This window comes from Ranitomeya variabilis, chromosome 1 (genome assembly GCF_051348905.1).
Source record: "Ranitomeya variabilis isolate aRanVar5 chromosome 1, aRanVar5.hap1, whole genome shotgun sequence".
NCBI lineage: Eukaryota > Metazoa > Chordata > Amphibia > Anura > Dendrobatidae > Ranitomeya > Ranitomeya variabilis.
The window spans coordinates 377,266,122-377,285,124 of NC_135232.1; the positions used below are offsets into that span (position 1 = coordinate 377,266,122).

At 39.4% G+C, this 19,003-nt stretch overlaps 1 protein-coding gene across 1 annotated transcript in view; it reads right to left on the reverse strand.

Moving 5' to 3' along the window:
• PCSK5 (proprotein convertase subtilisin/kexin type 5) overlaps positions 1-19,003 on the reverse strand; it is a 738,778-nt gene that overhangs the window by 172,379 nt on the left and 547,396 nt on the right. Inside the window, exon 21 of the mRNA XM_077249026.1 lies at positions 2,617-2,719. Coding sequence (XP_077105141.1) covers positions 2,617-2,719 — 103 coding nt within the window. The remainder of the gene's footprint in view (positions 1-2,616; positions 2,720-19,003) is intronic.

Consider the following 19,003-nt stretch of genomic DNA (forward strand, 5'->3'; position numbering starts at 1 on the left):
CCCCATTGAAAACCTCTGGAATGTAAACAAGGATAGTCACAAGTCATCAAACAGAGAACTGCTAAAATTTTTGCACAAGGAAGAGAAATCTGCCGAAACGTTGTTGCTAATGGATCAGTAAAGCCAAGGTTTTTCACTTTGATTTTCGGAGTGCTGCCTACTTTTTTCATATATATATATATATATATATAATCATTATATATAATAATATATATATAATAATATAATATATATATAATAATATAATATATATATAATTGTATATATATCATACATCATTCACCACAACAGAGAGTTCTCAGAATTATGCTAGGGTAATTCAGTGCTAATTCTTGTGCATGGATAAGGCTAGGGCTTAGCATCAACATGTACCATCATTTGAAATATAATGTGTGATGTCCCCTTTAGTAAATAAAAAAAAAACAGAAATGTGTTTTTATCCACATTTGTTGCACAATTTGCAAACATATATTAATCCATTCTGAATTGAATATATGAAATATATTAATTAAAAAGTTTCAGAAGTTTTATTTAAATACGCGTTTAACTAAAGTTGATGTTCCGTTAAACTTACCGTAATTGGCAGGTACTAAAGTAATATTCTGACTATTCTAAATTCTCAGGCCTTTGTGCTATTTAAAGACTTGTGGTCATTTCTAGGCTAAGCATACTTTGACAAGTGTCACTTTGATGTTTGCTGAGGGTAAAGGTGAATCATTTGGGAAGAAATAAGGTGATATGTTGGCTATAATTGGATTTATAAAATTGGTTTCTTTTTTATTTTTCTTCAGATTATTAGGAAAAATTCTCAAAGTTTAAGTTGGTGAAGAATATCACATTGAACTGTGTTAAAATGATGGAAGAACTATTTTTCCATAGGGCCCCTTTACCTTAAATCTACTTTAGACTCTGCGGCCTCTATCTACAAAGTCTAAATTGAAAAACGTCCCAAATGTGCAAAGTCACTCAGTGAAGGGATTATTTCACCAAACAAATCAAATATGCATACAGTATTTCATGTGCATCTACCAGGGATGACAGAATATGAAATGTCACTGTGACATATATACATAGTTCCAGAGCCTGAAAAATTTCAAAGGTCCTTCAATGGGTTTTCTGCTTATTTTTTTTACATTTCATTTAAAAATGTTTTTATATTTTAATTTTTTTTTTGACATGTTAGAATGGTTCATGAACCATCACCAGGATCGCATGTGGCCATCAATTTTCAGGTTCTGTAACAGCCATTAATTTTAATAGATTGATGCAGGGGTGTAACAATTGCAGTTGCAGAGGATGTAATCACAATTGGGTGCGTGCAGAAAGGGGGCTCACTGACATCAGCAGCTATTTCAGCTGGAACTGCATGAGAGGATGCACATTCAGCTGAAATAAATTGCGATGCAGAGACCTGCCGGCTCCCTGCACTGCAATATACACTGCTGGCCAATCAGAGGCCGGCAGCTGACATTGGCATGCTGGACATGGGCGGCACATGACAGTGACATCATGCGCTGTCCGTTGCTTATACGCTGAAGTGATTTGCCGGCTCCTACGCTGGCTATAGAAGAGGATGTAGAAGAGGTAACAGAACGCAGAGGAGTGGAGGAATATAAGAAGAATTTTTTTTTAATATTTGTTCGAGAACAGATGCAGAACAGGGACATTGTTACTGGAAAGATGGAGTACATTATACCACAATGGGGAATTTTAGACCAGGAAGGAGCCCAGGATGGAGAAGGGACCAGAATTGAGGACATTATTACAGGATAGGTAACATTATTACATGGGGGGGATAAACACTGTTATGGTGGTAACTCTCATGTGTTCCTGCTGCCGTACTACATACTGTGTTTGCCGCTCTGCGTGGCCTTCGCTGAGTCCATGCAGCACCCTCCTCACCTCTGCCTGAGCTTAGGTTGCAGTTTACTGCTTGCATCTAGTTCCTGCCAAGGTGTTCTTTTGTTTATAACTCCCATTACTGACTCGGCTTGTGTTGTCTTCCTGTCTGTATTCTCCGCTCCTAACCTAGGTTTTGTATCCTGAACCTGTGCTGCCTGCCTCGCCCCAAACCATCAGACTACTCTTCTGTCTTGCCCCTCTGTAGCTCGCATATCTGCTTTGACCCGTGAGTCAGCTTCTGCAGGTCATTGCCCTGGAGTGGCACCTGGTGGCTTTCCTGCAACCCAAGCCTTACCTCATCATCACGTGCTACTGAACACCAGGTAGCCCCTTAGTCATGGCCCTCCAGGGTAAATCTGGGCCAGTGGTTCAGTGGGTCCACACCCACCAGCATTACAAACACATATGTCTTTACAGGATGTGAAATTCTACAAGGGCCCATACATTTGACACAACATGCAGGTGGGAGCCTAGGTCCAAATTTTGGACTCTAGTTACGCTACTGGAGTTGTGGTTGCAGATAGCCAGATAGCTCTCCATGAAAGTTGTTGGTAAAAATAATCTATTCAAGTCATTTGCAGTAGACCAGTCAGATGACTGTGATAAAACTCCATATAAGAGATGATATTTTGTGCCAAGAACAGGATTGGACCTTGTAAGGACAAAGCCGAGAAAACCTTTCTTTTACAATAAAAGCTCATGAAAAGGTCTTACCTGGTAATAGAGCAGCCAATGCATTTATGCCTACCAGGACCAGTGCACCTATCGCAAGAGGCATCACACGGCATGCAGTGTCCAGCTTTTTCAATGTATTCACCTAAAAAGAAGAAGACAGGTTAAAGTGTACCCTGCACACATTAACAATTCAGTATTGCAAACCAAAGGAGACATGAAGAATTTCTGCAACAGATATTTAGTGAATGCTTAATGGATATCAAGAGTGTTAGTGGCAAACAGAAGCTGCGAAAGGAAAAAGTGTGACAAATTAAGAAAATATTTTACTTGACTATTCTTTAAAGGGTTATTCCATGTTCACCTTTAATTCCTTGGAATGCTGTAGGTCCACCTCTGGTGGTTCAAACCTGAACAGAGTAATGAAATACTGAAAAATTGAATAATTATTTTTTTATTTTATTTTACATCAATTTGGGGTTAATTTGGTAATCATACTTACTATTGCTCCAGTCCTGTCTTGCTGATAGTTGGATGTACTTATCAGCTATCTTTGGTACAAAAGTTGGCATGATTCTACTATGTCCTCTTTAATGTCTCGATTCCCTGGCATGTGCAGGATTGAGATTCACCCCTTTCACGACATATGATGTACATTTATGTAAAATCTCGTGTTTCTGCTTCCAAGCCTGCATCTTTACCGGCAGATGATTGCTGATTTAATCAGCCATCATGTGCCTTTAACAGCTGCTGGTGGAGCACAGCTCTCCCTCCAGGGCCAGCGTCAGCACCCGGCGCACCCAGGCAAGTGCCGGGGCCCTGAGCAAGCAGGGGGCCCACTCGCCTTTGGGGACACTGACGTGCTATAGTGCCAGCCCCTGCGAGTGGACCCCACGCCTGCTCCCGGCCCCGGCACTTGCGATACTTACCTCTCCCATTCCAGCGCTGCAGCGTTTTCCATCCTCTGACTGTGACGTTCAGGTCAGAGGGCGCGATGACATCACCAGCGACCGCCCTCTGCCTGAGAAGTCGCAGCACAGAGAGCAGGAAGACGCCGACGGTGAGGAGTCCAGAGCAGAGCAGCGACAAGCAACGAGAGGTGAGTATTTCATTTTTTTTTTAATATTTGGAGCAATATATGGGGACCATCAGAATGGGCCCGTATATGGAGCATTATATGGGGCTAATTCTATATGGAGTATCTTATGGGGCCAATAATATAGGGAGCATCTTATGAAGCCAATTCTATAGGGAGCATTATATGGGGCCAATTTAATATGGAGCATCTTATGGAGCCAATTCAATATGGAGCAGTATATGGGGCCAATTACATATGGAGCAGTATATGGGGCCAATAATATATGAAGCATCTTATGGGACTAATTATATATGGAGCATTTTATATGGCCAATTATATATGGAGCATTATATGGGGCCCATTATACATGGAGCATTATATGGGGCCAATTTAATATGGAGCTTCTTATGGGGCCAATTCAATATGGAGCAGTATATGGGGACAATTACATATGGAGCAGTATATGGGGCCAATAATATATGAAGCATCTTATGGGACTAGTTATATATGGAGCATTTTATATGGCCAATTTTATATGGAGCATTATATGGGGCCCATTATACATGGAGCATCTTAAGGGGCCAATTAATTTTGGAGCATTATATGGAACCCATTCTGTAAGGAGTATTATATGGGGCCCATTCTGTATGGAGCATCATATGGGGCCCATTCTGTATGGAGCAATATATGGGACTCAGTATACTGTATGGGGCCAATCATATACTGTATGGAGCATTATATGAGGCCCATTATATATGGAGCAATAGATGGGGCCCATCATATACTGTATGGAGAATTATATGTGGCTCACTATACTGTATGGAGCATTATATGGGGCCAATTCCGTATGGAGCAATATATGCGGCTCATTCTGTATGGAGCACTCTGTGGTGCCCATTATACTGTATGGAGCATTATATGAGGCTCATTATTCTGTATGGAGCATAATATGGGGCTCATTATTCTGTTTGGAGCAATATATGGGGCTCATTATTCTGTATAGAGGACTATGTGGTGCCAATTATACTGTATGAAGCACCATATGGGGCCATTATACTGTATAGGGCAATATATGGGGCTCATTATTCTGTTTGGAGCAATATATGGGGCTCATTATTCTGTATAGAGGACTATACTGTCCGGTTTCTGAGGTAATGTAGAATGTACAATAGATATCACTCATGTAATGTAAGAAGTAAGTGAAATCTTTGGCATTGTAATATACCTATATTTCTCTGTCGTATCGGTGCATTATGAATTGTGGTGTTAAAGGGGCCCACCGGGACTCTTTCGCCCAAGGCCCTTGAAAACCTGGAGCCGGCCCTGTCTCCCTCCATAGCTGATAACCTGGTAAATGCCGTTGTTAATCTCGGACAGCGGCCTTTAACACGTGCCGGCAGGGGAGCACCTCATTCCATGTGCCCATCTGTGTGCCCGTGATGTAATTGTGGGGCGCTGATGGGTTGCCATTACAGAAGGATGTCTGTTGAAAACCTTTGTGCTTTTCATGACAATTCTCCTATGAAAGCCAGGTGGTATTCATAGGAGATCGTGACTTTAGCTACAGTGCCTTGCGAAAGTATTCGGCTCAATGGAACTTTTCAACTTTTCCCACATATTATGCTTCAAACATAAAGATACCAAATGTAAATTTTTGGTGAAGAATCAACAACAAGTGGAACACAATTGTGAAGTTCAACTAAATTTATTGGTTATTTTAAATTTTTGTGGAAATTCAAAAACTGAAAAGTGGGGTGTGCAATATTATTCGGCCCCTTTACTTTCAGTGCAGCAAACTCACTCCAGGAGTTCATTGTGGATCTCTGAGTGATCCAATGTTGTCCTAAATGCCTAATGATGATAAATATAATCCACCTGTGTGTAATCAAGTCTCCGTATAAAAGCACCTGCTCTGTGATAGTCTCAGGGTTCTGTTTGAAGCACAGAGAGCATCATGAAGCAGGTCTGTGATACTGTTGTGGAGAAGTTTAAAGCTGGATTTGGATACAAAATGATTTCCAAAACTTTAAACATCCCAAGGAGCACTGTGCAAGCGATCATATTGAAATGGAAGGAGTATCATACCACTGCAAATCTACCAAGACCCGGCTGTCCTTCTAAACTTTCATCTCAAACAAGGAGAAGACTGATCAGAGATGCAGCCAAGAAGCTGGGTGAACTGCAGAGATCTGCAGCTGAGGTGGGACAGTCTATTTAAAATAACCAATAAATTTCGTTCAACTTCACAATTGTGTTCCACTTGTTGATTCTTCACCAAAAATTTACATTTGGTATCTTTATGTTTGAAGCATGATATGTGGGAAAGGTTGAAAAATTCCAGGGAGCTGAATACTTTTGCAGGGCACTGTATATATAACAGTGCTGTAGAATTGCTATGTAGAGTACAAGCGATCAGATGATCGCAGCTTCAAGTACTTTAAGGAGACTATTAAATACAGTAAAAAGTTACAAAAAAGTATTAAAAAACATAAAAAATTAAAAACACAAATTCAAATCATCCTCCTTTTGTCTTATTGAAAATAAAACAATTTGAAGAAAATATACATATTAGGAATCTGTTCGTTCATAAAAGTCCAATCTATCAAAATATAATGGTGATCAAAACATTGTATCTACCCCAAATTCATATCGGTAAAAACGTCAGCTCAAGGAAAAACAAAAAAAAAGCCATGTCACAGTGCTATATTCAAAAAAGCATGTCTCGGAAAATGGCGACACAAGTAGGATTATTTTTTTATACAAATATTCAGATTTATTTTTCACCACTTAAAATTCTATACATTTGGTATCTGTGTAATTATACTGATCTGGAGAATCATATTGCCCGGTCAGTTTTACCCTGGCAATATGATTTCCCCCTTTCCAGTGCATCACATGATAAAATTAATGGTGTCATTGAAAAGTACGCTGTTAGATCGCCTCAACATATGGGGCATTTCTTGTTTGTTACCCAATCCCCACATGTGATCAGTCTGTATAAATCATGCAGCTGCAGGGACTTGAACATAATATACGAGCTCGTCCAGATGCTCAGATAACACCCCAGCATGCTCCGATAGGACGTTATCCCAGCTCGTTCGCTCATCACTAGTGGGTACACATTGCACTTATACTAACAGGAATGTTGGCCCATGGCTTCAGTCTTACATTAGAGACATGTGAATGTGCATTGTAATAATAGGTCTTTCATGATTAAAATAATATTACACTAATAATTCACTGTTATCATTTAAGGAAATACAACTCTTAGAAAAATATGTATTCTCATGTATAATCCCATGCAAACAGCTGTATTAACAAAAAAGCTGGAACACCACTTTGCAAATAAACTGTACAGCTCCGGTTAATCCGTTCCTCCTGCTTATCACCAAAACGTGTCTAATTTTACTGGTAAAATCGTTTACAACATAATGAGATTCAAGTTACAATGGAAACAAGAAGACCAAGTATTTCATTTTTGAGCTGTAATAAAAAAACAAAATCAATGTCATTAAATCATGTTCAGAATACTGAGCGCTGAGCAACCTTTGTGGGATTAGTAAGTGTTTCAATGGTTTTCTTATCAGAAAGACACCGAGCTGGCAAATTACAATTGATCGACCTTAAATGAAGTCAAGCCGACCCACACATCGAACAGGAGGGATCGAGAGGAGAGTGTGACCTGGACACAATCAGATGACTAGAGGCGCCATAAATTATTTCTCGCTTTAGATTTCTCTGCCACGATTTGGTCAAAGGTTTATTTCCTTCACTGAGTGTGCATTATAAATGACTTCATATATTTGATGGGGTTATTTACGACCGGCAGCGCAATGAGATTCAGAAATGAAGATCAGCCAATGTTTTATTTCCAATGGAAATTGCAGAGTTATTGATTTTATTGCACCATTAAATAAACTTTGTGACAATTAAGCTTTGAGTTGTGTCAGCTTAGGCCCCGAAGTGTTATTCATCATAGTAACAGGTCTTAGCTCCGTTAGAATAGTTCATTTTATGTCTACGTAGAGAATTATGCTGTTTAAAGGTTTCACGTTATATGTGTATCTTCACACATATTTGTTCTTGAGTTACAATACGTTCTCTTCGCCGTTTACAGCCAAAGCTAAATTCAGACTTCTGCAGCTAGCACTGAATCCATATACAGTTATATGAAAAAGTTTAGGCACCCTATTAATCTTAAGCTTAATGTTTTAAAAAAATTGTTATTTTTGCAACAGCTATTTCAGTTTCATATATCTAATAACTGTTGGACACAGTAATGTTTCTGCCTTGAAATGAGGTTTATTGTACTAGAAAATGTGCAATCTGCATTCAAACAAAATTTGACAGGTGCATAAGTATGGGCACCTCACCAGAAAAGTGACATTAATATTTAGTAGATCCTCCTTTTGCAAAAATAACAGCCTCTAGTCGCTTCCTGTAGCTTTTAATGAGTTCCTGGATCCTGAATGAAGGTATTTTTGACCATTCCTCTTTACAAAACAATTCCAGTTCAGTTAAGTTTGATGGTCGCCGAGCATGGACAGCCCTCTTCAAATGATCCCACAGATGTTCAATGATATTCAGGTCTGGGGACTGGGATGGCCATTCCAGAACAGTGTAGTTGTTCCTCTGCATGAATGCCTGAGTAGATTTGGAGCAGTGTTTTGGATTATTGTCTTGCTGAAAGATCCATCCCCTTCGTAACTTCAACTTTGTCACTGATTCATGAACATAATTGTCAAGAATCTGCTGATACTGAGAGGAATCCATGCGTCCCTCAAGTTTAACAAGATTCCCGGTGCCGGCATTGGCCACACAGCCCCAAAGCATGATGGAACCTGCACCAAATTTTACTGTGGGTAGCAAGTGTTTTTCTTGGAATGCTGTGTTTTTTTGCCGCCGTGCATAACGCCTTTTTGTATGACCAAACAACTCAATCTTGGTTTCATCAGTCCACAGGACTTTCTTCCAAAAAGAAATTGGCTTCTCCAAATGTGCTTTTGCATACCTCAGCCGACTCTGTGTGTGGCGTGCTTGCAGAAACGGCTTCTTTCGCATCACTCTCCCATACAGCTTCTCCTTGTGCAAAGTGCGTTGTATAGTTGACCGATGCACAATGACACCATCTGCAGCAAGTTGATGCTGCAGCTCTCTGGAGGTGGTCTGAGGATTGTCCTTGACTGATCTCACCATTCTTCTCTGCCTTTCTGATGTTTTTCTTGGCCTGCCACTTCTGGCCTTAACAAGAACTGTACCTGTGTTCTTCCATTTCCTTACTATGTTCCTCACAGTGGAAATTGACAGGTTAAATCTCTTAGACAGCTTTTTGTATCCTTCCCCTGAACAACTATGTTGAATAATCTTTGTTTTCAGATCATTTGACAGTTGTTTTGAGGAGCCCATGATGCCACTCTTCAGAGGAGATTCAAACAGGAGAACAACTTGCAAGTGGCCACTTTAAGTAGCTTTTCTCATGATTGCATACACCTGGCTATGAAGTTCAAAGCTCAATGAGGTTACAAAACCAAAAAAAAGTGCTTTAGTAAGTCAGTAAAAAGTAGGTAGGAGCATTTAAAACAAGAAAATGATAAGGGTGCCCATACTTATGCACCTGTCAAATTTTGTTTGAATGCAGATTGCACATTTTCTGTTAGTACAATAAACCTCATTTCAAGGCAGAAACATTACTGTGTCCAACAGTTATTAGATATATGAAACTGAAATAGCTGTTGCAAAAAAAACAATTTTTATAAAACATTAAGCTTAAGATTAAAAGGGGTGCCCAAACTTTTTCATATAACTGTATATAGTGGGCAGTTTCATAGCTTTTCACCTCCCAGCTGTAATCGTCATGGTCAATATGAAACATCAGTGCTGGTTTTAGGGGTTGCAAGATGGGTAATTACCCAAGGACCCCATTTTCTAAGGATCTCCCTGGAAATGAGAATGCCAAGAGCAACCTCCCAGTATTATTGTATGATAACAATATTTGGAAAGTAATATGCAGGGACTGTTGAGGTATGCAACAGCTTCAGGCTTATGCTGTAGAGCCATTGTGTTTAGCAAACAGTAGAAGGCACTGTGCTGTCAAGAGTTTGTTCATACTGTATTGTCTGATCTCTTCATTTTGTTTTGTGTTCAGTGTTCTCCTGTAATCCTCCATGTTGTGAGGATGAAGATAGTGGTTACTGAATGTTCCAATAAAACAGATCATTTCCCCACTATTTTCGTTCTGGTATAATGTGGACTGTATGTGACGGTAACATCTTCTATCGGCTTAAATCATGAGAAAAACTGGCTAAAATTGCAAACTTTGTCAAAGGGGCTAATATTGCTTAGGTCCCTGTTCCTGTAATACCAATACTTTATTATACACCAGACTACTGTATAATGCCTGGTCCTGATCTCCACATTACATCAGTTTTGAGTTTGAGGTATACAGCCATTGAACTTCAAGTTGTAAGATCTGCCATCTAAGGGATCATACAGACGTCTGATTTTCACATACCGAAACCTATTATTATCAATGAGGCTGTATACATGTCCGTGTTTTTTTGCAGACAATGTGTCTGCAAAAAAAACCCCATAGAGACACGTTCATTTTTGAGCCATGTCATGGATCAAAATGACCTATATGAGTCTGTGGAAACGTAAAAATCACGGACAACGCGCAGATGGCAATCTGTGTGCTATCCATAATTCACATTGTAATGAACAGAGGAAGCTCTGTAATTTATGGTGGTGATTAATATTATTCCTCTACATGTCTTCATCACGTTTCCTGGAACTTCTCCATGTTTATAATATTACGGTAAGCTTTGCTTTTTCCAGATTCAATGTTCAACCAAAAGTTTGTTTCCATATGAAAAGGGTCATCATTATATTTGATGAGAAGGAAAAACTTCCCAATTTTTTCAATAAATATGAAGGTCAGCCCGCGACTTTATCTATGTATTTAATGTTGCCCCTTTGTGTGTTTCAGTTTGACATCCCTGCCTTAGAGTGACAAATATATATATTTTTTTTTGAGGAGTCACAAGCCAGCTGGTCATCCCTGCAGCGTACAAGCACCAAGCCAAATTACTTTACTTACTGAATATTATTTACTGGACTCATCTGAATGGCAGGAAACGCGTGGTATCTTCGTATCTGCAGTCCTGATGCCTATGAGAACTTCACAATGTGGAATATAATCCAGTCAAATGTGTAACATTTTAAAGGTTAAAGAAAGCTATCCTATAATGTAAATCAGATTTTGTATAGTGATCCTTATGAACCGCCATTGGGCTTCAATCAAATGTTTTTTGGCATTTATCATTTCTTTTTTCTCTGTATACCAAAATAAAATAGGAGCGCTTGTAATGAGCAATAAAACACGGAATAATTAAAACAATATTCTTGGAAGCTCTTCTTAAGAAATGATGTCATCATTTGAAACCCAAGCAAAGAGAGGATAAGATATAATAGCTGAGTAATGGTACATATGGGTTGTAAAACCTCTCAGATTGAGATTTAGGCAAACCCAAGACTTCTTTGACTTTGCAGAGTGGTCTTCAAGCAAACATATTGTTGTAGACATTTTGTATGTTCATTATTGTCCTCTAATTTAACAACTGCTTCGTTTTTATCATTGTATAAGCAGGAAAATTAGACATAAAATTAAACTATTTATTCACAAACATTGAAACAGATATGCATAAAGATCAGTATTTACATTGCATAGTGGATAGGTTAATGGGATTCTGAGAGCAGCATTAAATTGGTGTCGTGGAGAGAACCTGATTCCAGCGATGTGTCACTTGCTAATTTGCATGTTGTCATTCGCATACAATCACGGTTTTCTCTGCTGCGGATCTGACAGAGCTCAGAATGCTGAGCCCTGTATAATATCACCCACAACACTGATTGGCAGCTTTCTGTGTACACTGTACATTGTAAGAAACCTGATAATAGAATGGTGAGGGTGTGGTTACAAAGCAGGAGGACTAGGAGGCACGAGACACCTAGTCCTGTAGTAATAATCTTTTGCTGATAAACATTGATTTTAGGGAAACAGCAACAGTTTAGTAAGTGACACATCACTGGAATCAGTGTCTCTGCCCCTACATCACACTGATCTCAGATTACATAACAAACACCTGCTGACAGATTCCCTTTAATGCAAAATTAGCTAATTATTTTAAAGTTTTACATAATTTAAGTGAGGGTCCTGCTGGTACCAGGACTTAACATGTGGTTGGCTTTCATACTTTGGATAATTTAGGAAAGATCATTGTAAAAATCAAGGTTGAACATAGTAGTTGTTTGTAGTGATAAAGGCTGAAACCCAACTAGTCAGGCAAAAAAAAAACCTTTGAGGTGGATTACAATACAATCACAATACACAAACTATATAAGCGATGTATGTAACATATAGCAGTACCATATCTTTGTGCTGCATTAGTGGCATTATGCGATATAGTTTGCCCACTGACAAAGACAGGAACAGTCAATAATTTTTAATGAAACTTAAGTAATATTGTTATGGGTTAAAAAACGTTCTTTGGAACTCAGTCTTGTCAGAATGTTTAACATTTATTCTGAGCACTCTATATTGTAATCTCATCAATTTGAGGTTGTCTGGGGCCCAACACCTGACACCCCCACCGATCAGCTGAAAACAGCTCAGGCAACCAATGGACGTAAATACAATGAACAGACAGCTCTGTTTAATGTGTAATGGATGCTGCCGAGTATTGTAGATTAGCGCCTACCCCTTTGTACAGATGTACAATGTACTATACATTGGAGAATCTCTTCTCAATGCATTTAGATCCATCACAACCAAAGTCGCCATGCAACGCCAGCCTACATTTAGCAATGTGGTCCACACCCTAACAGGATTTCTCCAAGTGGCCCTGCACTCCATTTTAGTTTGAGACCCTTGATCTAGATCTTAAATCTTCCTTATATTCCGGAAACAAAAATGAAATTAAACATTATACAATGTCTGGGTGTGTTTTTGTGCTCTAAACAATATTTGCTCAGATTACAAAAACTGTTTAAGAAAACTAAATTTTCCCTAATAAACATGTCAGTCAAAAGGCCAGTAGCAATTTAGGCAGTTAGCAATAGTTAAAAGCTTCAAAGTCCATGCAAGATCTATTTCTACAGAAGCTTTTCATTGTAATTAGAACAATTTTCTATGACAAGCTGGGTCTTCTGACACCACGGGTAATAAAAGATTTTCTGTAATTGTAATGAAAGCCAAAGATGAATACACAAACATGACACCAAAGCGTAATTAATTTGTACTTTGAAGAAGATAGGAAGTATTGAACTCATTTATAGTTTAGCATTAAGAAGAAATAAAACTCAGCAAACTGGAGATTCAGCGATATTAGTATATAGAAGCCTCCATTTTTCTTGCTGATCTGCTTCACTTGCCTCTTTGTTGATTGAACCTTATGCCTATTTTCTAAAAGAAGCCAAAAAAGTAAATTATTAAAAAGTCCTATAACCCCCTCCCAATGGGGCCAGTTTCCATTTTTGTGTTTCTGTTTTTTCCCCCTTTTTTTTTCCCAGAGCCATGACTTATTTAGTTTTCTGTCCACATAGACATCTGAGCACTTGTTCTTTGTGGGACGAGTTGTATTTCTGAATAATACCATTAATTTTATCACATAATGTACTGGAAAATGGGGAAAAAAATCCTAATGTAGTGAAATAGTGAAAAAAACACAATTCTGACATTGTTTTTTGGGAACTGTTTTTACAGCATACATTATGTGGTACAAATGACCTTGTAATATGATTCTGCTCATCAGTACAATTACAGTGATACCAAACATATCCAGTTATTTATTATTTTAGTGATGGAAAAAAAATTGAAGTTTTCTGAGACCTGCAACATTTTTATTTTTTACTAAATGGAGTTGTGTGATGCTTATTTTTAGCGGGGCGAGACAATGGTTTTTATTGATACATTTTGGGATTGATATGACTTTTTGATCGCTTGTTACAGCATTTTATGTTAAATTTAAGTTAACAAAAACAAGTAATTTTGGTGTTTTTGATTGTTAGTTTACGGTGGTTACCCGATCACATCAGGGGCTCGCCGATGGCCAAACGGAATGAAGCACCCCCATGCTAGCGACTGTGAAATGCCGCTGTCAGAGTTTGACAGCGGCATTTAACAGGGGGCAGTTGTTACACACAGTCGTGACCTGCAGAGTATTGGATGGGCTCACTCCATACAGTCGCTCCTGACTTGTGCCGTAGATGTATGGCGCATGTCGTGAAGGGGTTAAGGACTAGCCCAGTTTTGGATTTTAAGGCAAATTATCCTGTTTTCTCATCGAAACATTCCAGGAGCCATAATATATTCATTTTGTCATTGATATAGCTGTAAGAAGGTTTGTTTTTCCATTTGTTCTGTTGTATCTGTCATTTATGGACACTAATAACTTATCTAACAATTAGTAACTCTTTATGGAGAGAGAAAAAACAGCAATTTTGCTGCTTTTTTTTATATTTTACATTTTACAACATTGCTAAACACATAATATGTTAGGTTTATTCTGTGGTTCAGAATCAGTGATGCAGGATTTCCGTGACAGACAGACAGACAGACAAACAGACGGATGTCAAATGGTATTAAGGGCAAAGGTACCTATATACATTAGACAGCGATCTTCTTTATTAGCATAATGCTTAGTGGAGAACGATCTTTCCTGACACCTGAGCAGTGGCTTACCTCCAATGGGAACGAAAAGGTCAAACTTTGAAATTCAAAAGGTGTTATCCTACTTTTGTCTAACATGATCTGTTGCGGAAGAGTCTGTAAGTCCCAATACATATGAAAACCATGAGTGATTTGGCCCCTTTGATATTGTTCAATCACTTAATCCCTAACAGAATGATGTATTTTAAGTGTTTATTTCTGTTAATGTTGCATATTCTTCCCTTTCTTGTTTCCTCCGGATTCTCCGGTTTCTTCCCACACTCCAAAGACATACTGGTAAGGAATTGAAATTGCGACTCTCAATGGGGAGAGTGATGAAAATGTCTGTAAAAGTGCTGTGGAATTATTGGCACTGTATATAGCAGTTAAAATAAGTATTGAACACATCACCAATTTTCTAAGTAAATATATTTATAAAGGTGCCATTGATATGAAATTCTCCCCAGATGTTAGTAATAACCCATCCAATCCACACAGGCAAAGAAATCAAACCATACATGTTCATAAATTACGTTATGTGTAATAATGAGAAATTATACAGGGAAAAGGTATTTAATACATGAAGAAATAGGCGCAAAAAGCCATGGAAAGTCATGACACCAGCTGAAATCGATCAGTAATTAGAAAACAACCATGCCACTCAGTGAAAAATAATATCAGCTGGTAACTGATGGCCTATAAAAAAGGTGTCTCATTACCAACCTTATTGTTGCAAATCATACTGATGGCATTGGTTACAGAAGAATTTCTAACCTACTGAGTGTTCCTAGGAGCACTGTTGGGGCTGAGACATTCTTGATAAAAATCTGCTACCATCTACCATGATGATGATGATGATGAGACAAGGTGGACATTTCAGGAATGATCCCAAACATACAGCCAAGAAAACTCTAAATTAGCTTCAGAAACAAAACATAAAGCTGCTAGAACGGCCCAGCCAAACTCATGACCAGAAATCAATAGAAAATGTATGGAATTAACTAAAACTCAGAGTTCATAGAAGGAGCCAATGGAATCTTCAGTATTTGATGAGTGTTTGTGAGAAAGCAATGGTCAAAATGACACCTAAGGAAAGCATGGAGCTAGCGTCTCCATACAGGAGGTGTCTTGGAGATAGTTTTGAGAGGTGCCAGCAGCTACTCAGTGTGATTGATCAGTGATGTACTCAAGTATGTCTTAGACCTTGTCATGCTGCTTGTGAATTATACTTATTTTTACTCTTCAATCTCAAGAAATAAAAGAAGCCAGTTGAAGACCAGTACTAGTCAGAAAAAAATGTATATGCTTGTGACAAGCGATAAGCGACTGTTCTGAGCTTTTGCATTTCTTGAGAAAATTATCAAGAACAGAGACATTTCTATGCCACTGTCTACTGCACAGAGTAAGCATACTACACAAGTTCATTTTATTTTTGCACACTTGTTTTACCAGTTAATTTTGACAGCCACCCACGCCACACTTATATAGTAGTATTGCAGGTGCTAGTATTTTGGAAAATAATCTATTGAGCATTTCTTGCTATTTTTCTTTTAGGATAGGTGCTGAATTTTGTTAGAAAAAATGGGAAAAAATATAGCACATGTTTAACGTTTAGCTTACCTGTTAAACTAGTCCATTTTGACAACAATACATGCCACAACATTATGGTGGGCTGTGGTTGCATTGGATTTTTGGACGTCACATGTATCTAACTAGCACTAATTGTTCTGTCCTTTTTTCTTAATAGTTTAATAACTGTAGTTGAACATTTTGTAAACATTAATTACTTGTATACTTGTGTACAAAATGTATGGTAAAAGGAAAAGTTGCTGGTATTATCTGTCCGGGCGGTAATACTATCAAATTCATTCAGAATTGCCTCTGACAAACATATTACTAGAGAAGAAATAGAGGATGGAATGCAATACAGTATATGGTATATCACTCGTCTCAGTTACAGCAGAATGATGTTACCTCTGACAGCAACACCGTCAATTTAAATGATTGCTCTGCACAGTTCAATTTTTGTTGCCATTGTAACAGTTAATCTTTTACATTGCAGACTTTCAATTCCTTTAATGACATCTGTATTTGTTCTGCCTCTTAGTTCTCTAAGCTACAGCACTCTGGAGACTAAGGAAGACTTTTACAAGTACTTGTTCCATTTAATTTATTGAATGAGATGAACTGTCAGCCTTTGTACTCGGATGACAAGAGGACAAAAAAAATCGAAGACACGATTCAAATTCCTTGCAGTGTTGCTGGCTCTGTGTCTTGGAGCTAGTGGCACTGGCAGCCAAGGTTGTAGTGGCACTCTTTGTCATGGCAAATCTAGAGGTGGGAATCAGTTGGAATGGCAAGGAGCTCAGGACATTTTCGACACTAAGAAAACTATCCACAAAGTCAGAGAGGATGGTGATGATTGTGTTGACCTGGGAACCAGTTCAGGGTGCTGAGGAGACAATGTCATCAGAAGAGGGTAAAAGAACAAAGTTGATATCTGTCCATCACATCATCTAGAGGCAGATCTGTTTCTTCTGGTTTCAGCTGAGTAATTGCCAACATTTTTGCAACATTCAGACTCTGCAGGAGGAGAATAAGTCATTGACATTCAGGCAGTAAAGAGCAAAACAGATGTCCTTCCAAAAGATCTTCGTGAGGCATATCTGTACATTCTCTGGTCAGCTCAGCAGTCACAAGTGCTGTTAGTGGAGAAGGCACAAGTGCGCCTGAAAGCTCAGATTGTGTTCATGCTGGTGGTTACTCTTTAACTTCAGGCATCTTTGGATATCTAATCACCATAAATTCTTGAAGAAAACCATCTGTGCTTCATATTGTCACATAAGACAATAAACATGGAAGAGCGCAGCATGAGAAACACCAGGTGGTTTGATTGGAATGTTGCAATGGAAGGTGGGGGGATTAGCCTCTCACCTGGAAGGGTTGTGCACCCTGTCATGTTCTCAATGGCAAGAGAACATAGCATCAGCATATATAGGAACTAGCTCTTGGAAGATGGGAACTGAGCTGACCATGAACTAAACCTAACACACAACTAGCAGTGGCCGGGTAGCATGCCTGCGTTGATTCTAGATGCCCAGCACCAGCCGGAGGACTAAATAATGCTAGCAGAGGGAAATATTAGTCCTAGCTCACCTCTAGAGAAATACCCCGAAAGGAGACAGAGGCCCCCCACATGTATTGGCGGTGAATCAAGATGAAATAACAAACGTAGTATGAAAATAGGTTTAGCAAATTTGAGGTCCACTTACTACATAGCAGAAGACAGAAAGGGCACTTTCATGGTCAGCTGAAAACCCTATCAAAACACCATCCAGAAATTACTTTAAAACTCTGGCATTAACTCATAACACCAGAGTGGCAATTCCTGTTCACAAGAGCTTTCCAGACACAGTAACGAAACTACAGCTGTGAACTGGAACAAAAATGCAAAAACAAACATGGACAAGAGTCCAACTTATCTAGTAGTTGTCTAGGAGCAGGAACAAGCACAGAGAGGCTTCTGATAACATTGTTGACCGGCAAGAAACTAACAGAGCAGCAAGGTTATATAGCGACTCCCACATCTTGATGGGAACAGGTGAACAGAGAAGATGAAAACACCAGTTCAATTCCACCAGTAGCCACCGGGGGAGCCCAGAATCCAAATTCACAACAGTACCCCCCCCTCAAGGAGGGGGCACCGAACCCTCACCAGAACCACCAGGGCGATCAGGATGGGCCCTATGAAAGGCACGAACCAGATCAGAGGCATGAACATCAGATGCATTCACCCAAGAATTATCCTCCTGGCCGTATCCCTTCCACTTGACCAGATACTGGAGTCTCCGTCTGGAAACACGAGAGTCTAAGATTTTCTCCACAACGTACTCCAACTCACCCTCAACCAACACCGGAGCAGGAGGCTCAACGGAAGGCACAACCGGTACCTCATACCTGCGCAATAACGACCGATGAAAAACGTTATGAATAGAAAAGGATGCAGGGAGGTCCAAACGGAAGGAAACAGGGTTAAGAATCTCCAATATCTTATACGGGCCGATGAACCGAGGCTTAAACTTAGGAGAAGAGACCCTCATAGGGACAAAACGAGAAGACAACCACACCAAATCCCCAACACAAAGCCGAGGACCAACACGACGGTGGCGGTTGGCAAAAAGCTGAGTCTTCTCCTGGGACAACCTCAAATTGTCCACCACCTGCCCCCAGATCTGATGCAATCTCTCCACCACAGCATCCACTCCAGGACAATCCGAAGATTCCACCTGACCAGAGGAAAATCGAGGATGAAACCCCGAATTACAGAAAAATGGGGACACCAAAGTGGCAGAGCTGGCCCGATTATTGAGAGCGAACTCTGCCAATGGCAAAAAAGCAACCCAATCATCCTGGTCAGCAGACACAAAACACCTCAGATATGTCTCCAAGGTCTGATTAGTCCGCTCGGTCTGGCCATTCGTCTGAGGATGGAAAGCGGACGAAAAAGACAAATCTATGCCCATCCTAGCACAGAATGCCCGCCAAAATCTAGACACGAATTGGGTCCCTCTGTCAGAAATGATATTCTCAGGAATACCATGCAAACGAACAACATTTTGAAAAAACAGAGGAACCAACTCGGAAGA